Here is a 22019-nt window from a genome sequence, read left to right on the forward strand (position 1 = left end):
TTAGCTATGAGTAGCTATCCTGAGATCTGCTTTCCCAGGAGTGCCATCGAGTGAGCGCTCCAGGTCCATCACGATGACAGAAAAGGACCTGATGTGCAGGCTGGCCCTTTCCTGATGTGGGTGCCCATGAGCCCCTCCCTCTCAGGACCTGGTTCCTGGCCTGGGGCTTGGTGTCTTGATTCAGTCCAGGGTTTCTCCACCTCAGCCCTGCTGACATTGGCACCAGATCATTCTTTGCTGTAGGAGGTCATTCTGTGCACCCACTAGATGCCAGGAGCACTCCCCACCTCCCCAGTGTGACCAACAAAATGTCTCCAGATGTGCCAGATGTTTCCTAGGCATGGGGAGCAAAACGGCCCCCTGGTTGCGAACCACTGCTACCTGGAGTTTTGCCCAGGATAACCCGGAGAGCAAGGCTGTGGCATCAGCACAGAGAAGCTGAAGAGGAGGGCTCAAACCTGCATCCCCAAACCTGCATCCAAGAGGTCCCAGAAACAGTGAAGACAGCCAGCATGCTGAGCAAGAGGGGGCGTACCTAGCTCCCGCCACTCATGGCCAGGCAGAAATTGTGGTCCAGCTTCTGGCAGATCGCAAGACTTTCCAGAAAAGCCAGAAATCCTATCATTCATGTGAAATAGAAGATTCTTAAATGTTGGCAACTAGTGTGAATTGTTTAAAAAAACCCTGTGGGAAAAACAAAATATGTCTGTGAGCCAAATGTGGGCCGCTGGCTGCCAGTTTTGCAACCTTTTCTACAGACTGAACTTCCATCCCGGAGGCTCGTGCAGCTCACACCCGTCCTGAGCCCACAAGGCGCAGTGGTGTGAATCTTAGGCACCATGAACAAGCCCCATGCCAGGCCTCTAAACCAGACAGACAGACATTCCCTGCCCACATGGACCACTTCAAGTCCCTTCTGAGGTCCCATGCCAAGAAGTTAAAGGTTCTACGTTTTTGTTTTTGTTTTTTAGATGGAGTCTTGCTCTGTCGCCAGGCTGGAGTGCAGTGGCGCAGTCTCAGCTCACTGCAACCTCTGCCTCCTGGGTTCAAGCGATTCTTCCGCCTCAGCCTCTCGAGTAGCTGGGACTACAGGCGCGTGCCACCACGCCTGGCTAATTTTTGTATTTTTAGTAGAGACAGGATTTCACCATGTGGGCCAGGATGGTCTCGATCTCTTGACCTTGCGATCCGCCCACCTTGGCCTCCCAAAGTGCTGGGATTACAGGCATGAGCCACCGCGCCTGGCCAAGAAGTTAAAGGTTCTAAATTGCGAGGGAAGCACCCCAGGACAGAGGTCAGGAACCCTGAACCCTTGCCCAGATCTGGTACTGGTTTACTGTGGGTCTAAGCAATCGCATTCCCTCTCTGGGCTTCAGTTTCTCCCTCTTTTGAATGTCTGTCTAAACAGAAGTGAGATTGAATTCGTGCCCTCCACGTCCCTGGGACTTGAACGAGCACTTCCTGTTGGCAGTGCAGAGACCCAGCTAGCTTGCCCAGTGCCTACAGGCAGCCTTGTCCTTAGACTGACCTGGGCGGGGAAACGCTGGCTCCACCATGCAGCTCTGGCATCCTGCATTTCCTAGTGGGGAGTCCCGGTCCTCTCTGATGGACTCTTCCTCTGTGTAATGAGGTTATTAGGTGCCAGAGGCTGCTTCAAGTATGGAACCCATACCCTGTCACTGGGAAGGCACACAGCCTTGACCCCTGCTGGTGCTGATGGTGCAGCACTGGAGCAGTTCCCTGGCTAGGAGGTGCCCAGGGCCACAGGATGGCTCAGGTGGGCAAGCCTGCACCTGGCTGGTCTGGAATCCCTAGGACACTTTCCTAGTGGGCTCTGCAGCTGGGAGGAGCCGTGCTAGAGCTGATAGGAGCAGAAGGGGTCTGGAAGATTGTTCTATCCAAGACCCTAATTTATACATGGGAAAACTGAGGCCATGAAAGGGAAAAGTGTCGGCCAGGCGCAGTGGCTCACGCCTCTAATCACAGCACTTTGGGAGACCGAGGCAGGTGGATCACCTAAGGTCAGGAGTTTGAGACCAGCCTGACCAACAAGGTGAAGTCCCATCTCTACTAAAAATACAAAAAATAGCTGGGGGTGGTGGTGGGCGCCTGTAATCCCAGCTACTCAGGAGGCTGAGACAGGAGAATCACTTGAACCCAAACGGCAGAGGTTTCAGTCAGCTGAGATCGCACCACTGCATTCCAGCCTGGGAGACAGAGGGAGACTCTGTCTCAAAAGAAAGACAGAAAGAAAGAAAGGGTAAAGGATCTTCCCAGGGCCACCTAGCCCACAGAACAAGCACCCATATCTCCTGGCTCCCTGTCCAGTGCTCTTTCTAACCTGCCACATTGGGGTCTCCCAGGAGTGGGCACTGATGAGATGTACCTGACAGAGAGCTGGATAAACACTGACTTTGCCTTCCACTAATTGTGCCTGGAGTAGCCAGGCAGGTCACGTACCTGGGTGAGGTAGCCAGAGCTAAGCAGGCGAGGAGCAGAGGGGACCTACCAGAGTGGGGGTGAGAGGACACACTGTCACCATGTGGGATGAAATGGGGGGTTGATAATACCTCCTTCCCACCTCAGCCTCCCGAGTAGCTGGAATTACGGCTGCACGCCACCACACCCAGCTGATTTTCGTGTTTTTTGTAGAGACAGGGTTTCATCATGTTGGCCAGGCTGGTCTCCAACTCCTGGGCTCAAGCGATCCTCCTGCCTTGGCCTCCCAAAGTGCTGGGATTACAGATGTGAACCACCATGCACAGCCTAATCTTTTCGGAAAGGCCAGGTGAAAGCTAAAAATCTGAAGTTTTTGGTGTAAGTTATCCTAATGTTAACATGTAGGCATCCAGTTAAAAATTCGTTTTTTACTAGAGTACTGGAAAAAAAAAACCACATTCACAGGCCAGATGGAGCTCCACGGCCACCAGTCTGCAAGCCCTGCTGCCTTCTTTCAACCTTGGTTTACTCTGTTTTAAAATGGGTAGAACAGTGCCTTCTCATAGGGCAGGTCGGGGGTGAAGCAAGCTGACAACAGTCATACTGACTGGCCCACAGGAAATGCTGGGTACTGTCCTTTAGTAAGACCTGAGACGCGTGGCAAGGTGGGGAGGGCTGGAGTGACGGAAGGAGCTTGTTAAGGTTGGCACGGGAAACTGGGAGGCCCTGAGCTAGACTTGAGACTCTTTTGGAGTGTGTGCTTGTGGTGTGCCTGGCACTGTGGGCATAGAGCAAGTTTAAACCGCGGCCCGTGCCTTGCGTTTCGGGGGGAGTTGGGATTAGGCCCGCCCCACCGTTCTCGGGGTTGCGCTTTATCCCGGGAATCCCTGAGTACCCCTCCACAGGGCCCCTGATCTGGGAGCAACATTCCACTCCCAAAGGTCAAGTCTTTAAAAGCTGAAAGAAAGGCAGCGCCTTTCACATTTACCCAAACACGTGTTGCTTGTTTGTTTTAATGAGAAACTTCAGGGGGAAGATGCCAGCCCTTCCTACGTATCTGTTCAACAAATCTGCCTCCTGAAACCAGTTCCAAAGATATTTAAATAACAATCCTGGGGAAAGAAGAATTTAGAACAAATTCTAATTAGTCCCATTGGGACTAGGGGCTATTACAGATTTCTGCCCTGAAAACCCAGAGGCCAGGGCTAAGGTGACTTTCTGATGTCCAGAGTCCAGAACTCTCTGCCTGGCTGTCTGGGCTTGGCCCATGCTGGGGCTACTGAGGGCAAAGTGAGGCCCGTTCCCAACCTTGCTGGGAGTCCTTGCAGCCCCAAAGCCCCTAATCTGCTTGTACAGTGGTGACGGGGGACCTGTGTGCTCTGCCTTGAGTTGGAGAAGCCGGGAGTCGCTCTGGCTGACGTGCCCGCGATCTGGTGGGCGGGTAGACAGGCGGGCAAAGCCCATGATTATGGGGAAAGCAGCCGCAGGCGTGTGCGGACAGGCCTCCTGGAGCCTAGGCAGGTGGCCTGCTGACGAGGGAGGCCTCTGCATTTGGACCTTGGGTACAGAAAACAGTCAGGATCGAGGAGGGGGTATGATGTCATTCCGACGCCACAGCCACTGAAAACACGACCTCGCCATGCTCCACTGCCTCCTTCCTCCCCACTCAGAGGGCATGAAGACCTAGCAGACCTTCCAGGCAGGGCAGGGGCCCTCAGCTGTGGCAGCAACAAGGTCCCCTGGAGGGCTGTGCCAACAGACGGTTAGGCCTCGCCTCCTGGGCTTCTGAGGCAGAGGTCTGGGATAGGGCCAAGAATTTGCATTTCTCCTCCACGCTCAGGAGAGCCGCTGCTGCAGCCGATCAGGACCCACACTTTGAGAGCTGCTGCCCCAGGCTTTACCTGGGTTAGTTCCCCTGGCCCTCGATTTGCTGTATGCCCCAGGCAACGTCTGCCTCTCTGGGCTTTGTTCTTCTCACCTACCAACAGGAGAAAAGCCAGCTCTGTCTTTGAGCAGCTAAAACCCCCTTCGTGTTGGGATGCCAAATTACTGTTTGCAGGAAGCACAGAGATCTTCCCAGGAAAGGCCCAGGCACGATTGCACAGGGCTTCTTACTCTACGTTCTGACTTCCTTGTAGCCACTGTGGGAGATGAGGCGCTCTAGGAGACATGGGCACTTTAAGCCTTAAAGGGACAGGCCAGGCCAGCATCCTTGGACCTCACAGCTGACCCAGCAAGAATCTGGAAGTTGTTCCCCAGCCTAGTCTTTGAGATCATTTTGTTGCCTTCAAGAATGGCAGGCTGGGGCTCCATTGCCATCCCACCAATAATGGCATAATGGTTAAGAGAACAGGTTCTGGAGCCAGAACTTTCTGAGTTTAAATCCTAGCTCCACCTTATACTAGCCGTGTGACCTGAGGCAACCTGCTTAACCTCTCTGAACCTTGGATCCCTCATTGACAAAATGAGGATAGTAATAGTACTTATATAGTTGTTTTGAGGATGAAAATGAGCTAATATGTGTAAAATGCTCTGTCTACTATTAGATGAGCTAATATGTGTAAAATGCTCTGTCTACTATCAATAGCTCTTGACAATAATGATTATATACCATTGTTAAGAGCTATTAATATAACTTTTACATAAGGAGTCTCCAGCATAGTGCCTGGCATAGAGGTGGCAGTGCTCAGTAAACAGTCAGTTATTCTTTTCTTGGGCCCCTTGCTGGCCCCTGGCCCTCTGTGTCTCTTAAATCCCACAGAGGAAGTGGAGACACAGGGTCTGAAAACTGCGGTGGTGAACACAGTGCCAAGATTCCCAGTGCCAAGGGCCCTAGTTGGGGAAGTAGTTCCACTAGTAGCCACCGGGGGCAGCAGAGGACACATCCTGCCCCGGGCGCTGCTGCAGGTTCCCTATGAGCCCCCCTCTTTATGAAGAATGAGGAGGTGACTGTTCCCCCCTGCCCACAGGCACGCATTCTCCCTAACCCCTGATGTAGGAGGCAGTTCTGCAGAGAACACCGCTCACTTACAGTTAGACTCCCAACGCTGCATTTTCCAGCGGCATCACCTTGGATAAGTCTTTTTGTCTCCCGAAACCTCTGTTTTCTCAGCTGGAACCTGGGGATAGGGTGGTTTGGCGGGTTGAATGAGCTGGAAAGCATGTCCCTGGACTGAGGTGAGTGCTCAGTAAATCACAACTATTCCCAAGGCAGCACCGTGACTATGGGCATGGCCCCTGCTGCCAGACTATGCGGGCGTTAGTCCTGCTTCCATCACTTACTGGCTGTGTGACTTTGGGTAAGTGACGTAAACTCTCTGTGTCTGTTTCCTCATCTGTAAAGTGGGGATGATAATAATAGTACACTTACCTCTCTGGGTTGTTAGGAGGATTAAATTAATATGTAAAATTCTTACAACAGTGCCCAACACATGGCACATAGTAAGTGCTATGTAAATGTTTGCCATTAATATTATAACTAGTAGTAGTACCATTTTCACTGTTCTTTTTTTTTTTTTTTTTTTTTTTCCCGAGACATAGTGTTGCTCTCTTGCCCAGGCTGGAGTGCAATAGCATGATCTCAGCATACTGCAGCCTCCGCCTCCCAGGTTCCAGCGATTCTCCAGCCTCAGCCTCCCGAGTAGCTGGGATTACAGGTGTCCACCACCAGTCCAGCTCATTTTCGTATTTTTGGTAGTGACTGGGTTTCACCATGTTGGCCAGGCTGGTTTTGAACTCCTGACTTCATGCGATCTACCCGCCTCAGCCTCCCAAAGTGCTGGGATTACAGATGTGAGCCACCGCACCCGGCCTATTCTTTTTATTTTGAATAAAAGGTAAAACATTTTAACTTTCTGCGGAAACTTTCCTACTTGAAGTGAACTCTTCAAAAACGGGCTTAGAAAAGGTGAGGTGTGGCCCCTGGAAGGAAGGACTTTATTCTTTTGTTACAATTATGAATATAACTTGGGGCTCATTGTGGCGGCTCATACCTGTAATTCTAGTGCTTTGGGTGGCTAAGGTAAGAGGACCACTTGAGGCCAGGAGTTCAAGGCAGCCTGGGCAACAGAGTGAGACCCCACCTCTACAAAAAAATTAAAACTTAGCTGGGCATGGCAGTGGCCCACCTGTGGTCCTAGGTACTTGGGAGACTGAGGCTGAAGGATTACTTGAGCCCAGGAGTTGGAGGCTACATTGAGCCTTCATCACACCACTGCATTCTAGGCTGGGTGACAGCGCAAGACTTTGTCTCCAAAAAAGAAAAAAAAAATAATAATCTAGGGCTCTTGACAGTCCAACAGGCAGGGCATGAAGGCCAGCTGAGCTCTGTGAAATTGCTTTAATGGCCTGTTCTGCCTGAGGACTAGGCTAAGCTCTGCCTCTAGGAGAAGCCCTTTGCAAGGCCCTAAAGGAGATCAGGATCTCTGCCAGGTCATTGGGGGTCCTGAGAAGACCATCAAAGGGTATCGGTGAGCCCATGACAGGCCCACAAAAGTCTCCAGCCTGGCCAGGACAGATGGCAGTATGGACCCCAAGTAAAATCCTCACCCCCAAGGGCAAAGGTCTAAATAGATTTGGGGAAAATCCCACTCTAATCCTTCCTGATGCACCTGAGTCCCAGAGTCCTGCTGGGATAGCCGAGGGAAGAAAAGGAGATCAGCGCCATCCCTGCCAGTGGCCTTGGCAATAAAGGTGGCCCAGGGGCTGCCAAAGGGCTTCGAAGTCACTTTGGAGTCCCCAGGAGTGGACTGAAGATGGCAGTGTCCATAGAGATAGCAGGGAGTGTGTCCCACTCAGAAGTCATGGGCATGTCACTCCGGCCTCCTCTGGGAATGTTTCACTAGCCCAGTTTTTGAGGATTTACCCTATGCTAGGCTCCGCACAGAGCTTTACATGCACCTCATCGGCAAGTAGTGACCACGATCATTTCCATTTTACTGATGGAGAACCTGAGGATTCCAGGGATGGATTCGTCTGCCCACAATCACACACTAGTGAGGGCGAGAGCCAGGATTTGAATCCTGGCTTCTCTGTTCTAGGGACTGTGTCACCAACCCCCTGGGTGGGCAGCTTCCAAGATGACTCCAATGATCCCTGAGCCTCCTGGTGTCCACCTCATTTTGTCTTTTCTCCTAGATTGTGGGTGAGATCCAGATGTACTTCTAGGGAACAGAATAGGGAGAAGGGGATGGGCTGTCCTGTCTGAGATTAGGCTGCAAACAGAATGTGGCTTCCGTATTTCTACGGAGTTTCACTGCAGTGGCACAATCTCAGCTTACTGCAACCTCCACCTCCCAGGTTCAAATAATTCTCCTGCCTCAGTCTCTCAAGTAGCTGGGACTACAGGCATGTGCCACCACACCTGGCCCGCTTCTGTATTTTTAGTAGAAACAGGGTTTCATTATGTTGGCCAGGCTGGTTTTGAACACCTGACCTCAGGTGATCCGCCCACCTCAGACTCCCGAAGTGCTGGGATTACAGATGTGAGCCACTGCACCCGGCCAGAGGCACTTTATGATCACACACAGCACGGTGCCCTGACATTGTGGCTGAGGTCTTCATACCCCCTGGAAAGTCTTACCAGGGGTTAAAAAGTTATGGGGTGTTACAAAACTCTGCATCATCCTAGGAATCAAGAGTTACTGCTTTGTCTTAGCAAGAGGTGTTTGGAGATAGTAACATGGGTTGGAAGATCTCAGTAAAACATCTACACATAGAAACGTAACAACATTGGGTTAGTGATGGATCAATTGCATATCTGATGGTGGCCCTTTTAGATTATGCTATATTTTCATGGTACTTGTTCTGTTGCGATCTGTTTAGTTATACAAAAACTTACCATCGTGTTACAATTGCCTACAGTATTCAGTACAGACTTGCCAGCCAGCAGAGTTGAGAACAGGGACCGTGAGGGGCTACAGCTGAGTGAGGGGGGCATGGGAAGCCTGGGAACCTCCAGAAAATGGGGAAGGTGGACCCCACTGCCATCGGAAGTCCTGGGCCTGAGTGTGCAACACACATACACACACACACACATTCACACAGAGCTGCAGCGAAACTGCACGAAGAGTTGCAGAGGGAATTTCCCAGGGCTGTGGGCTTGCAAAGCAACTTGGATATTTGAAAAGTAACTAGAAAGAGTATGTGTGTTTCTAGAGGCTGCAGAGGGGACCAGTGACGGCAGCCCTGCTGGCCGGTGGGCTAGACAGAGACTTTAAATAATGTTGACTTTCTTCTTCTTCCTCCGCCTCCTCTTCCTCCCTTTCCTTCTTCTTCTTAAGTTTTAAAGAGTTGCTAACATTTCAAAGTTAGATTTCACGTAAAAATCCACATCCCTAGTAGCTCTAGACAAAGAAAAAAAGTAGAACATCTGGTAACACTAAGACTACATTCCTGCCTGACAGCAATCTGCAGCCTCCTCTACGGGGGCCGGTGGCCTCATTCACCACAGTCCCCGCCATCCTCATGTCTCTCTGACACCAAATCTGAGTGGCAGGAGCTACATACTCCTGGTTTTTGTTTGCTTCTTATTGGTTTGGTTTTTGTTTTTTTTTTAGACAGGGTCTCGCTCTGTCACCCAGGCTGCAGTGCAGTGGCACCATCCCGGCTATCTGCAGCCTCCCCCTCCCGGCTCTAAGTGATTCTCCTGCCTCAGGCTCCCAAGTAGTTGGGATTACAGGCATGGGCCACCACTCCTGGCTAATTTTTGTATTTTTAGTAGAGACGGGGTTTCACCATGTTGACCGGGCTGGTCTTGAACTCCTGACTTCAAGTCATCCACCCACCTTGGCTTCCCAAAATGCTGTGATTATAGGCATGAGCCCCCACACCCAGCCAAGTGCTATTTTCTTCTTGTCATGGAGTTAAGAGGAAAGCACATGTCTGTATCCAAAGCATAGTTGATTACTTCCAGAAATATGAGAAAGAGTATGGTTCTTTGTAGAAGTGAAAAGTCTTCCTAAGTGTTTAATATGCCAAGAGTGTTTAAGTCAAAATAATACCACCCAAATGCCCTTACGAAATAAACCACCGCAGCCCCTGCTCACCCCAGCTCACTCACTTATGTTCCCAGGCAGGTCCCTGAAGGTAACTCAGGCAGTCCTGGACCAGGTTTCTCCAGGATGCAAGGTCTGGCAAAGGCGTTGCTAGCTTCTCTGCCCTCGGGGGCTCAGAGTGATCATTCTTTTGTTCTGTCTGTTATCTCAGCAAAGGAGAGGAATTAGGGGACTCCCAGCATCTCCAGTCACTTGGTGTGGTGTCAGTTTCCTTCTTCCTGGAAAAGTGGTGTAGGGACTTTTCTTCCACTGCTGGGAGCATGCAGCACTTGGCATGCCACTCTGCCCTCCACTGGGCAATGAAAAGTGCCAGCTAGACAGGGCAGGGGTTCTAAGGCAGCCTCTGCAGCTGGGCCTTTTCCGTCATTGGGTAGGTGAGGATGCAGGGGCGGGTGGAAGCTGGGAAGGCCACGATGGTTGGTGGCCAGACCACTGTGTTTGCCGAGAGCTAGGGCTTCTTACCCACAGGCAGGAAACTTCCTAAAAGGTTTTGTAGATTTGGAGGAAAGTAATTTGCTTCTCACAGCTTGTTGGAGAGCCATAGGCCGGTGACCTAGAAATTTGCACATCTCAGGCCTGGGCCAGTGGGAGCTCCAGGTTACAGAGCCAGGCCTGGGCAGGGTAGGGGTGCATCCATGCTGTCTGCAAGGGGAGGCTGGGGGCTCCACGAGTGTGTGACTACTCACCTGGCTGCAAAGCCTCGGCTCCCGTGTGTCTATGACTGGGAGAAACTGGACCTGCCTCCTGGGGCTGTCAGGAGGTAATTAGTCCTTCTAAAGAGCATTGTAACCGAAGATCAAAGGGGGTTCAGAGCTGCACACTCACTTCACAGGAGTTCTGCCAGCCTGAACACCTACTCCAGAGGGTGGCTGCTGCTGTGCAGACCCTCCAAGGTGCCATCTCCTACAGGATTCGCCTGGCCTTGTCACTGTGCCCCCACCACTCCCAGGGGCCAGGCTCTGGCTTCCCCTGGGAACTCCCTCACCTGCCAGTGGCTGCCATAGTTGGAGAGTTCCTAGGCAGCGCTGATGATGGACAGCGGGGAACTACTAATGCCCTAACTCATAGATGGGGAAACTGAGGCTGGGGAAGTGAGGTGAAGTCATAGGGCTTTCCACTAGATCTCAGCCCCTTGCGATCTCCCCCACCGAACGGTGCGTGCACGCAGCATTCCCTTCACTTAGAGGATGGCCGGTCACACCAAAGATGAGTGAAGGAAACGTCCCGGGACCACTCCCCTGTCCGCCCACTCTTTCTGACCTCTCCCAGCCGGCTTTGGAGACCTCGGCTTCTGGCAAGGCTGTCACAGGGTGTCAGGAGAGAAGGGAGACACAGCAAAGTCGGGGGCCAGGCAGGGGCCAGGGGCCAGGGGCCTTCAAAGACCGGAGCTCCAATGGTGCCACGGCCGCCCCTGCGACACCGGCTATCTTTCTCACCCTCCATGTCCCCGGGAATGACCGCTTCGGGGATGCACCGAGTGGCCGGGCCGGGAGCACAATGGGGCGACTCGCCGGCGCTCCCGGGGCACTCGGGCCAGTCTGGGCGCCGCGGCGGGGCGGGGGAGGGGGCGGGGCGGGGGCGGGGCGAGCCTCGGCCGTCGCCAGCCCGGAAGGAGCGGGAGGAGGAGCCGCGGGACTGGGAGTCGTTCCCACGTGAGAGGCTCCGCGGCCGAATTCCTCGCGTGCAGCGGCCGCGGACCGCCCGGCGTCCGGCCGGACGGAGAGCCCTGGTCCGCGGTGCCAGGGCGGCCGGGCGGGCGGCAGGAGCGGCGCTCGGCTGCGCCCCGATGCGGCGGTGACCCTTGGGGCTGTGAGCCCGGCGCGCGCCGTCGGAGCCCCCCGCGCCGCCACGGGCAGCGGCCCCCGGGCACCCGGCATGCGGGCGGCCGACTCGGGCTCGTGGGAGCGCGTCCGCCAGCTGGCAGCGCAGGGCGAGCCGGCGCCTTCCTGCGGAGCAGGGGCCGGGCCCGCGCGCCCCCCGGGACCTGCAGACTGCGAGCGGTGCGTGGACGCGGCGGGGCCCGGCGATCGGCCCCGTACCGGGGCGCCCCGGGTCCGAGCCGATGGCGACTGCAGCCAGCCGGGTAGGTGCGCGCGAAGCGGGGCGGAGCGGGGCGGGGCGGGGCGGGCGGCGCGGACACAGGCCCGGGAGCCGCCGGGGCCGGGCGCACGAGGGCGCTCGGAGCCGGGATCGGGAAGCCGCTGGTGGCAAAGTTCTCGCGGCGCGCAGAGCCCCGAGCCCCGGGCGGGTGCACCGGGAGGCGCGCGGGACGCGCAGTTAGTTCCTCTGCGTGGGGACCGCGGCTCGGGGGCTGCACCCGGAGGCCAGGACCGCGTCTGCAGTAGCCGGGCGATCCCGCCGCGCCTGGAGACCTAGCTCCGGGCTGGACCCCGCGTCTGCTGGGGGAAGTGTGGGAAGGGGGCCAGCCCCGCGCGAAGTTGGGTCGGCCCCCCGGGACCGCACGTGTGAGCCATCTGGCTGCCCCCGCGTAGTGCCGAGGGGAGCCCCCTTCACCGCCGCCCCTCCGAGGAGAAATTGATGCCTCGCGTTTGCTAGAAGCCGGGAGATTGCTGCGTTTCTCATACACTTGAACTCCGAGTAATGCAGAAAGAGAAATTGCAGAGGTGGAGACACAAATGCAGTGATCTAATTGCGTATGGTTGGCTAATCCGCCCCAAGTGGAGAACAGCGTTTTACTGTTAAAGTGTTCCCAGTGGGTGTGCCCGATCCAACCCACTCAGGCCTCAGCTGTCTCCCTTCCTCTTCCCCCTCCCCCTCCCCCTCCACCTCCCCCCAGGTTAGGGCACGGGGATGGGAGGCAGAAACCCCCCTGCTTCGTCTTGACTGGAGGAGGAAGAAGCCATAGAAGACGCAGGGCTTTTCTGAGAAGAGGCTGCCATCATCAGGTCCAAGTTCTGAGTACTTTTTCCGGGAAAAATGGGAAGGAAAGGCACAATGTGATTAGTCCTTATTTATTGAACACCTATTGTGTTCTAGTAATTCGCATGCAATGTATCCTTAAAATCTTATCACAGCCCTGAGAGGGAGGCTGTGTTATTTCGAGATAACACAGATGGGAACAGAAAAGCTCAGAGGTTAAGTGACTTGCACAAGTTCCCAGGGTCCTAAGTCATGGTGTTGAAACTCCAAATTTTGTTCGTGGAAATCCAAAGCCTTAGCACCATAATACCTCTCCCAGGCAGCAAGCTCGCTAGCTGGGGAGCACACGGGCTTATTTACCTAATAATTATTTCTTTCCTGTAAGAAAAAAGCCAACCACAAGGCCCCCATGCCTGTTTTTCCTAAGTTATCCTCCCCAGAAGATGAAACGCCGCCTCTGTATGTCAGGACAGAGTATTCCTCTCTCCTGTGTAGGAGTTTTCCTTGTCCTACCTTATCCCCACGTAGCAGAGTCCAAGACAGGTTGATGTAAAAACAGCATAGATGCGAAGAGTAAGCAGATGGGGCTTGGGCAGGTTGCTTCATCTTTTCAAGACTCAGTTTACCCATCTGTACAGTGGAAATAATAATGGTACCAAGTAAAGATTTGTCATTCCAAAGATGGTGTCTGCTTGCCTCATTCACGGTAAGTGCTTAATGCATATTACACCTCAGCTCCTTCTGAGGTTACCTGCTTGCTAGATTACCCATCCGTGCTCCACTGACTCAATTTTCCATTAGACGGTGGTGCTCTCTGCTCGTCTCCACCCTCATGAACTATGTCGAGATGACTTTTGTCTTATCTGTAAAATGCTTCAGTGATCTGAGGCTGAGTGTTAGGTCAGTGGAAGCTGTTATTATGAAAACATGTGCAGGAGATGGCTGGGTGGAGATAAGGCTGGTTACTTTGTGTCTATACAGACTCCAGTTGTGTGTTCATAATAATACCCTAACGACACAGTGTAGCCCAGGAATGCCTGTTTCCTAGGTCTAGAAGTGGGTGGCTGTTATTCCTGCAGCCCTCATGTTGTGTCCGTTTTAAAAGAGAGGCAGTGGAAACCTCTTTTCCTGATTTACAGATGACATCACTGGCATGAAACAAGATCAGACCAGCAGCTAAACCAGAAAGTTTTGAGTTTTCTCTACCCCACTGCCCTTCCCCCTTTCTGCTCTCTGGTTCTTAAAGACCAGGTTGAGTTTCTGAGAACTTCCATGATCTCCAGGCATTGAGGGAGGATAGTCTGCCATGAGAACGGTTTCAGAAACGGTGGGCTGTTAGGAGGGGATTTCCTCTAGGAGGGAGATTGGAACCCTTTGGCCCAGAGCTGCAAGCTGAACTTGTTGCTGAAATAAACATTTCAGCCAGGCCGTGAGGTGACTGTTCTTCCAATCTCAGCACTTGATCCCAAGTTGAATGTGGTGCTCAGTTTAAGGAGCTGAAAGAGGTATCCTGTTGGATGGGAGAGTCTGTGAATTGGCATTTTCAGAGATGAAGGGAAGGGGAAAGGTAGAGGGGGTGCTGGCCTGGTGGGATGGAGGTCTGAACACCTTCAATTGCTCAGGGAGAATGTCTTGAGGTCAGCAGGCGATGGCCATGTAGTGGTGACAGCTCTGGCCTCCAGGATGGATGATCCAGGCACTGGAGCAGGAGGTGCAGACATTGGACGTTTGCACAATCCGTTCCTGCTTCTGCCTGGATTGTATTTTACTCTGAGATACTGCGCAACTCAGTTTCCCCATTGGCACTGAGGGAATAACTCCTTCTGAGGGGCAGATCATTCCAGAGCCCCTCAGAATGAACCAGATCCTCACTGGAGTTTTTTAAGCTAAGAACAGGAATCCAGTTCTTCGATCTTTCATTGTCCATTCATCCGGTCACATTTCTTGAGCATCTGCTCCAGGCCAGGCACTGTTGTAGCTGCCAGGGATATGGCAGCAGAGGAGATGACTGCAGCCCGGGTTTCCATGGAGCTTACATTCTGTGGGAGGAGATTTCCAGTAGGCAAATGGGCACAGGATATGTCCAGAGATGGTGTAAGAGTTATGCAGAAAAATAAAGCCAGGGAGAAGTTAGAATGATGGGAGCAGGCGCTGCTTTGCATTTAGGTAGGGTGGACAGAGCAGCATGTTCCAGAATGAAGTGAGGTGCTTGGGTGCTGAGTTTCTAAGGCAAGAGGGTGTTGCTGATCAGCTAAAGGAACTAAGCCATGTTTTTAAAGGTGATGGGAAATTAGCGTCTTTGTAGACGAGGGGCTCTCTTACAGAGGTCTGTAACTGAAGCCTCTGCATTCTAACCCTATTGTTCCATTTGCATTTCTCTTAACCCCGAGTTTACAAAGCCACGGGGCCTTATCTTGCCTCTCCACATCCTCTACCTTTTTAAAAATCTGCATTATTTTATTGTGATGATCATTTGTGTTATCACTTCTTGCCCCTCCCCTTTAACAAAACCCGTGGCTGAGGGGATTGGGGCCCTTGCGTGTCTTTGTGTACTGGCTCTCAGCACTGTTCCCTCCCGGGGACCAGTTGTGGTGTGAAACAAACATGATGCTTTGTCTTCATGGGCCCTCCCAGCAACCCCGTGGGGAGGTGCAGTTGCTAATCCCATCCACAGATGGGGAAACTGGTCCTTAGGAAAGTTCAGTCATTGCCCAAGGCTACACAGCCAGTGGGTGTCACAACCAGGAATTTATCCCAGACTGTAGACCTCAGAGCAGTGTGGAAAGACTTCGTGTAGCTATAAAGAAAGTAGACCCACATTATTTCTGATCTCTTTTTCCTTTACACTTTTATCCTTTAAAAAAAAAAAAAAAAAAAGTTTGTCCTGTCCTTGGCACTCTTGGTTTTAAGCAACTCAAGCATTTGCTTATCTTTCTGCTGTTAGCAATTTCATCAGGAGGTCAGCTCTCTGTGAGCCATTCTGAAAAGGACTTCTGCTGGGACTGGATGAGATGAAATCTCCACTGCTTGGAATTAAGAATGCTTTTAGGAAGCTGCCCACAAGGACCCATTGGTGGGTTTCGTGTGAACCTACTTCTGTGAGCAGGGCGAGGATAGATGCAGGCACTGGAGGGCTTGGTTCTCCTGGACAATCGGCGGGGGGAAAGCCACTGCTGAGACCCATTTCCCTGGGAGTCTTAACCTGTGACCCAGCACCCTCCACTCTCCACCCTGTGTGTGGTCCAGTGTGATGGACTGAACTTTACCAAGGCTGGTGGCACGCCATAGTGGGTACAGGGCACCGGTTTTGGAATCAAACACACACTGGTTTGAATTTGTTAGCTCTGCTCCTTACTAGCTATATGCCCCCAAGCAAGTTATTTAACATCCCCAGCCTCAGTTTACCCTTCTGTAAAATGGGAATCTTATTACCCACATCAGAGTTGTTGGAAATCGGACAGGAATCTGTATGATTAGCATTGTTTCTACCTGTGGGGTCCGATGCCACCCGTGCCTTAAGGGAGGAGGGGGAACTCCTATTCCTCCAGACTCCAAAGGATTTGATGTGTATGTGTTTAAAATATATAGAATACATTTCTTTTTATTTTTGAAGTTTGAAATATTGGGATTTACTCAGACAGGTTACTTGAAGGGCTGCTGGCTACATATTTGGCCTTCTGAGTCATCACGAAATCTCCATAATGGGCATGAAGCACCGTTTATGTTCTTTGTAATATTCCAGTTGAATGAACTGGACGATTTGCCAGGACCCTCCAGCCATTCTGGAGGAAGAAGAGTTTGTTCATTTTTTAATCATCTCAAGAGGAAAACAGACCCCTGGCTCTGGAGTTAGCCTCCCGAATCCATAACATGGCAAGCTGACAAAAATGGAATCTCAGGACATTTGCATGTAGTAGCCAGATTTAAGCCCCGGTAGATAAGCACACCTAACATGTCATTAAAGCCGGCCGAAGCCATTGCCCTGGGGATTCCTTGTTTGCTGTGAGTCACTAAGGGCTGTAAACACTCCACAGACACAGGCACGGTTATAAGGGGTGTGCGGGCGTGGAGTTATTTTAATGGAATTACTCTCTGTGAGTGAGTCTTACGTTGTGGGTGCCAGATGAGTGCCTTTCAGGGAGAGGGAAGGTCAGGCTTGCCTTCTGTTCCCAAGGACAACCTCTGTCTCCCTCGTGGCAGCCTCTGTGAGGGTGGGGACTCCAGGCTTTCTCTTGTCTGCTGTTTGGATGCCTTCAAGAGAAGCCAATTAGAGGACATAAATTGTGGCGATTCTCTGGAATTCTCATCAAATGGCATGAGCGCATCACGTGCTGCACTCAATTTGGAGGAAATTCACAGCCAGAATAGTGTAACCGGCACATGAGTGCTGCCTGACGTCCCAGCCCTGAACTGGGTGACACTTAAGTCTGGCCTAAGGAGCGGGGAGCTGGTGGGCTCTGGGTGGGGCCAGTCCTCAGTCCACATGGGGACGGTTTTGGGAAACACCCTCTACCTGGCACCTGGTGGCTAATCTGCAGGTGTGGACGGTCTTGTCTTTTGCTGCTTCTTGGATTTGGAGGCTGACTCGGGCTCCCAGCTAGTTCATCACAGGCATGGACTGTAGTCACTACCTTTTAATTGTACAAAAGTTTCAGAAAGTGCTCCCTGCCTGGAGGATTGGAGAGAAGTAAAAACATCAGCTGCTATTTCCTGGATGCCTTATTCCCTCCCCTCTCAGTGCAGCCTCAGCAGCGTGCTCGTAACTTTGAAGTTCTGTGTGCCCAGGCAAGGAAGAAGGTGGATTTTTGTTCAGTCGGGTCCCATTGGCGCGGAAAGATCATTGACTGAGGGCCAAGCAGTAACCAAGCGCCTTGTTCCATGCATTTCTGTTGATCCCCCCATTCCTGCCAGCCAGCTGGCATTCTCCCCTCTTACAGGGAGACCACCGAGGCCTGGAGAGGGTACAGCAGTTGTGTTCCAGGCTGCGGTGATGCCCTCCTGGGACCATTGCTCTTGAGGTTTTCCTTGTCAGCTGATGATTCCCCAGGCTACCAGGGCACAGGGCAGTGGCTGAGAAGCTGAGAGCCATGGAGTTTTCTCCCTGGCACCTTCAGCTCACTGGCTTCCAATCAGCCAGAGCCAGTTGGGAGGGGGGCCTCTGGGGCCCAGAGTGGCCCCCAGTCTCTGTCTCCAAGAGACTCTGCCCCTGCCCCTTCACCCCAACCAGAGGTCAGAGGCAAGCTGGCTCCTGATGGGAGGTCCCCCTTGCACCCGTTTGGAAACTTAGAATGCAGAGCCCTGAGAGGGAAGTCTGTGCAGGGCTGGGGTCAACCTGCTCCTCTACAAGGTGAGGAAACTGAGGCCCGAGGCTGGGAAGGGATCATACTCCAGGATGTCAAACTGAGGCTTCCAGGGCCAGATAGGAAACTTTAGAAAAGGCATGAGAGGCTGGGTGCAGTGGCTAATACCTGTAATCCCAGCACTTTGGGAGGCCAAAGCAGGCAGAGCACTTGAGGTCAGGAGTTGAAGTCCAGCTTGGGCAACATAGTGAAACCCCATCTCTACTAAAACAAAAAATACAAAAATTAGCCAGGCATAGTGGTACATACCTGTAGTCCCAGCTACTCAGAAGGCTGAGGCAGGAGAATTGATTAAATCCATTAGAGGAGGTGGAGGTTGCAGTGAGCTGAGATCACGCCACTGCACTCCAGCCTGGGCAACAGAGCAAGACTCTGTCTCAAAAAAAAAAAAAGAAAAAAGAAAGAAAGAAAAGACAAGTCATGGGAATGTCTTGGCAGCACTGGAAGTTTTCACCCTTTACCATCTTCCCCAACCTCCTCTGACCCATTCAAGGTGGGTCTCAGACTTCGGGGATTGCAGTGGTCTGTGGTGCTTGCCCACAATGTACAGATTCTCAGGTTCCTTTCCCCCGCCAGGAATCTGGATTTGTATCAAGTACCCTGTGTAATTTTGCCATTCCACAGATTAGCCTTTGAGAACCTCTGCCCTTTGCTTTCCTGGGATTGGGCTAATTTTAGAGTAAGAAGCCTGGGAGGGCACAGGCTGTGGTTTACGCTGTGTTGCCCAGGCTGGAGCACAGGGGCAATCAGAGCACACCAGTGCCTTTTCACTCCCACAGGTGTCCCGAAGTACCCAGCCAGGTAGATGGACATCTTAGTTAAATCTCGCTATTTTTCCTTTGTGTGCCAACCCCTACCTGGGCACATGTGTTCCCAGAATCTACTAGAAAGAGGCACATGCGGCTGGGCACGGTGGCTCATGCCTGTAATCCAAGCACTTTGGAGGCCAAGGTGGGCGGATCACCTGAGGTTGGGAGTTCAAGACCAGCCTGACCAACATGACGAAACCCTGTCTTTATAAAAAAAAAATAGTAATAAATTTGAAGAAAAAAAAGAAAGAAAGAAAGAGGCACATGCATTTCTCAGTCTTGTGAACTCGCAAAGCTGTCCTGCAGCGAAAGAGCAGGCAGAGGCTTTGGTGGCAACCGTTCCGGGCTCCAGGCTGCCCACCAGCACTCCTGTGCTTCCCATTCATCCCGAATTCCTGGCTCCTTGAGCCCCGCAGTGGAGCCAAGGCGCTGGGCAGGGTGCTAAGGAGACAGAGGAGACAAAACTCTTGTCCTTTTACCCACCTGTGGGGTCTGTTCGTTCATGCTTCCCAGCGTGGCCCCCCACCCTCCCAGCCTCACCCCCCGCCCCCTGCCCCGGGTCTCTTTCATTGTCTGCGTGATCCCGTTCACGTGGCTGAGCATCCAGTTGAGTTCTTGTCTGTGCTTCCTCTGGCATCTCTACCCGTGTCAGTCACACAGTGGAGAGCCACGTGGGGTGGTTTCTATTTACTCTCTCCCTTTGGGGAGGAGAGCCAAGGGGCTTGGGAGATTGCAAGGAGACTCTGTGTGTGGCCCTCCCCTGCGTGGTAGCCCCTCGGCTTAAATGCAGCTAGTACGACTGAAGAACTGAGATTTAAGTTTGACTTAATTGTCAAAGGCCACATGTGGCTAGTGGTTCCCATGTTGGAGCTGACCCTGAGTCAGAGCATGAGGCTAATGAGTGTTTCCAAGGCTTGGGAAGTCTGAGATATGTGTTTTTCCACCAAGAAAATGTGTGTTTTCCACCCACAAGGAGCTGAGCCCTGACATCACTGGGCTCAAATGCAGATTCTCACCCCAGAAATTGACTCCAGGGTGCAGTTCAGAACCCTGCATTTTTTTTAATTGCATTTTTTATATTGTGGTAAAATGTAATTGACTGTTTTAACCGTTGTTAGATATTCCATTCAGTGGCATTAGGCACATACAGTGTTGGATGACCATCACCACAATCCACTTCCAAAACCTTTTCATCACCCCAAACAGAAACTGTGCCCATTAAACTCTAACTCTCCATCCCTCTCCCCGTAGCAGCCACTGTGCTAGTGTCTGTCTCTGTATATTGGCCTATTCCAGGTACCTCATCTAAGTAAGATCACATAGTTGCTGCAGGATTCTGTGATTTTTTTTTTTAATTTATTGCATTTTAGGTTTTGGGTACACGTGAAGAACATGCAAGATTGTTGCATAGGTACACACATGGCAGTGTGATTTGTTGCCTCCCTCCCCATCACCTATATCTGGCATTTCTCCCCATGCTATCTCTCCCCAACTCCCCACCCCCCACTGTCCCTCCCCTAGTTCCCCCCCCCCAGACCCCAGTGTGTGATGATCCCCTCCCTGTGTCCATGTGTTCTCATTGTTCAACACCCACCTATGTGTGAGAACATGCGGTGTTTGATTTTCTGTTCTTGTGTCAGTTTGCTGAGAATGATGGTTTCCAGGGATTCTGTGCTTTTTAAAAATTTATTTATTTATTGAGATGGAGTTGTGCTCTGCTGCCCAGGCTGGAGTGCAATGGTGCAATCTCCGCTCACTGCAACCTTCACCTTCTGAGTTCAAGCGAATCTCCTGCCTCAGCTTCCTGAGTAGCTGGGATTACAGGCATGCACCACCACACTCAGATAATTTTTTGTATTTTTAGTAGAAACAGGGTTTCACCATGTTGGCCAGGCTGGTCTCGAACTCTTGACCTCAGGTGATCTGCCCGCCTTGGCCTCTCAAAATACTGGGATTACAGGCGTGAGCCACTGCACCGGGCCCTCCTTTTTCATAGCCTATTTGTGAATGCTAAACCCAAGGACCACTCCTTGCCCTGGGGTTTTGAACAGAAAGGCATCAGCTGCTTAGACGCTGCAGGGAGCTAACCCTTCCTTCAGTGCCAGAGAGATTTTCTGTTCAGCAACAGGACGGTCTGCCCCGGAGGCAGTGGGTTCCCCAGCACTGGAGGCATCAGGCAGGGACGGGGTGTGCCCCACCAGGGTACCAGCATGCTCACTTGGGGGCTGCTGCAGGCCAGCATCCATCTAAATACTCAATTTCCTAACCTGACCTCCTGTTGCCAACTCCATCTCTCCTTTCAAAAAAGGGTGGGGAGGCTGGGCCAGCCGCGTCTGTGGCTCTGCAGCCACCTTCATACCATGAGCATTCCCTGCTGCCCGACAGCCTCAAACCTCTGACCCAGGCTGAGGATCATCGCTGATCGGGAGTAGCCCTTCTTTCAGCACTGCTGGCCTCTGTGGCACTCCCTTAAACCTCCCCAGCCATGGGGGGAGGAGTTGCTGGGCTTGCGTTTCCTCAGTGCCAGCCCCCAGCCTTCCTGGACTCCTTCGAGGCCATCTTGGGCGTGCTGGCAGCTGACCACGGGGCAAACCTGCATCCCTGGTGTTTCCTCTGCAGGGATACAGGCCACCCCCTTGGTTCTGTGGTAGTCACGGATGCCTCCCCTGCCAGGCTGGGCTGCCTTCTCCCTCCCACCAGGGTACAATGCTCCTTCAGGTGTGGGGTGGACATGTCTACCCTGGGTGCCGTCTTTCCTCTCTCTGGCACCCTCGAATGACCTGTGAGGAGCTCCATTTTATTTATATGTTTATTTTTTGAGATAGAGTCTCGCTGTGTCTCCAGGCTGGAGTGCAATGCTGCGATCTCACCTCACTACAACCTCCACTTCCTGGGTTTAAGCTATTCTCCTGCCTCAGCTTCCAGAGTAGCTGGGACTACAGGTGTACACCGTCATGCCCAGTAATTTTCGTATTTTTAGCAGAGATGGGGTTTCATCATGTTGGCCAGGATGGTCTTGATCTCTTGACCTCGTGATCCGTCTGCCTCAGCCTCTGGAAGTGCTGGGATTACAGACGTGAGCAACCGGGCCCAGCCCCAGAACTCTGTTTTCTAGATGGGGAAATGGAAGCTGACACAGTGTGATCTCTCTAGGCCACTGCTGTCTGATAGAACTTTCTGCAAAGCTGGAAGTGGTCTGTATCTGCATTACCCAGGATGGTAGCCCCTGGATAACTGTAGCTGGTACGACTGAAGAACTGATATTTACATTTTACTTAATTGTAAAAGGCCACATGTGGCTAGTGGCTCCCATGCTGGAGCTGGCCCTCCTGAATCAGGGGATGAGGCTGGTGAGGGTTTCCGAGGCCCGTCTCAGCTTTGGAAGCCTGAGATGTGTGTTTTTTCACCGTGCTCACCTAGGGCTGCCATGCTTCTCTGCGTGGCCTCCACACACCATCCTTAGAGTCACTCAGGGG

The 22019-nt window shown here is 52.4% G+C and overlaps 1 protein-coding gene and 1 long non-coding RNA gene across 6 annotated transcripts in view; one reads left to right on the forward strand and one right to left on the reverse strand.

Moving 5' to 3' along the window:
- The window catches only part of KAZN (kazrin, periplakin interacting protein), a 1282700-nt gene that overhangs the window by 1076408 nt on the left and 184273 nt on the right, over positions 1 to 22019 (forward strand). For 2 of the 5 annotated variants that reach the window (XM_035252958.3, XM_035252963.3), the window contains exon 1: positions 11147 to 11577. The exons of the other annotated variants lie outside the window; for them this stretch is intronic. In XM_035252958.3, coding sequence (XP_035108849.3) covers positions 11370 to 11577 — 208 coding nt within the window. In that variant the 5' untranslated portion in view covers positions 11147 to 11369. Of the gene's footprint in view, positions 1 to 11146; positions 11578 to 22019 lie in introns of those variants that run through there. 5 annotated transcript variants of the gene reach the window in all.
- Positions 12128 to 14005, reverse strand: LOC128928321 (uncharacterized). Its single transcript, XR_008473195.2, has 3 exons — positions 13126 to 14005; positions 12888 to 13004; positions 12128 to 12416 (listed from the first exon to the last, which is right to left on the reverse strand). It is a non-coding gene; the product is annotated as an uncharacterized LOC128928321 (long non-coding RNA).

This window comes from Callithrix jacchus, chromosome 7 (genome assembly GCF_049354715.1).
Source record: "Callithrix jacchus isolate 240 chromosome 7, calJac240_pri, whole genome shotgun sequence".
Classification (NCBI taxonomy): domain Eukaryota; kingdom Metazoa; phylum Chordata; class Mammalia; order Primates; family Cebidae; genus Callithrix; species Callithrix jacchus.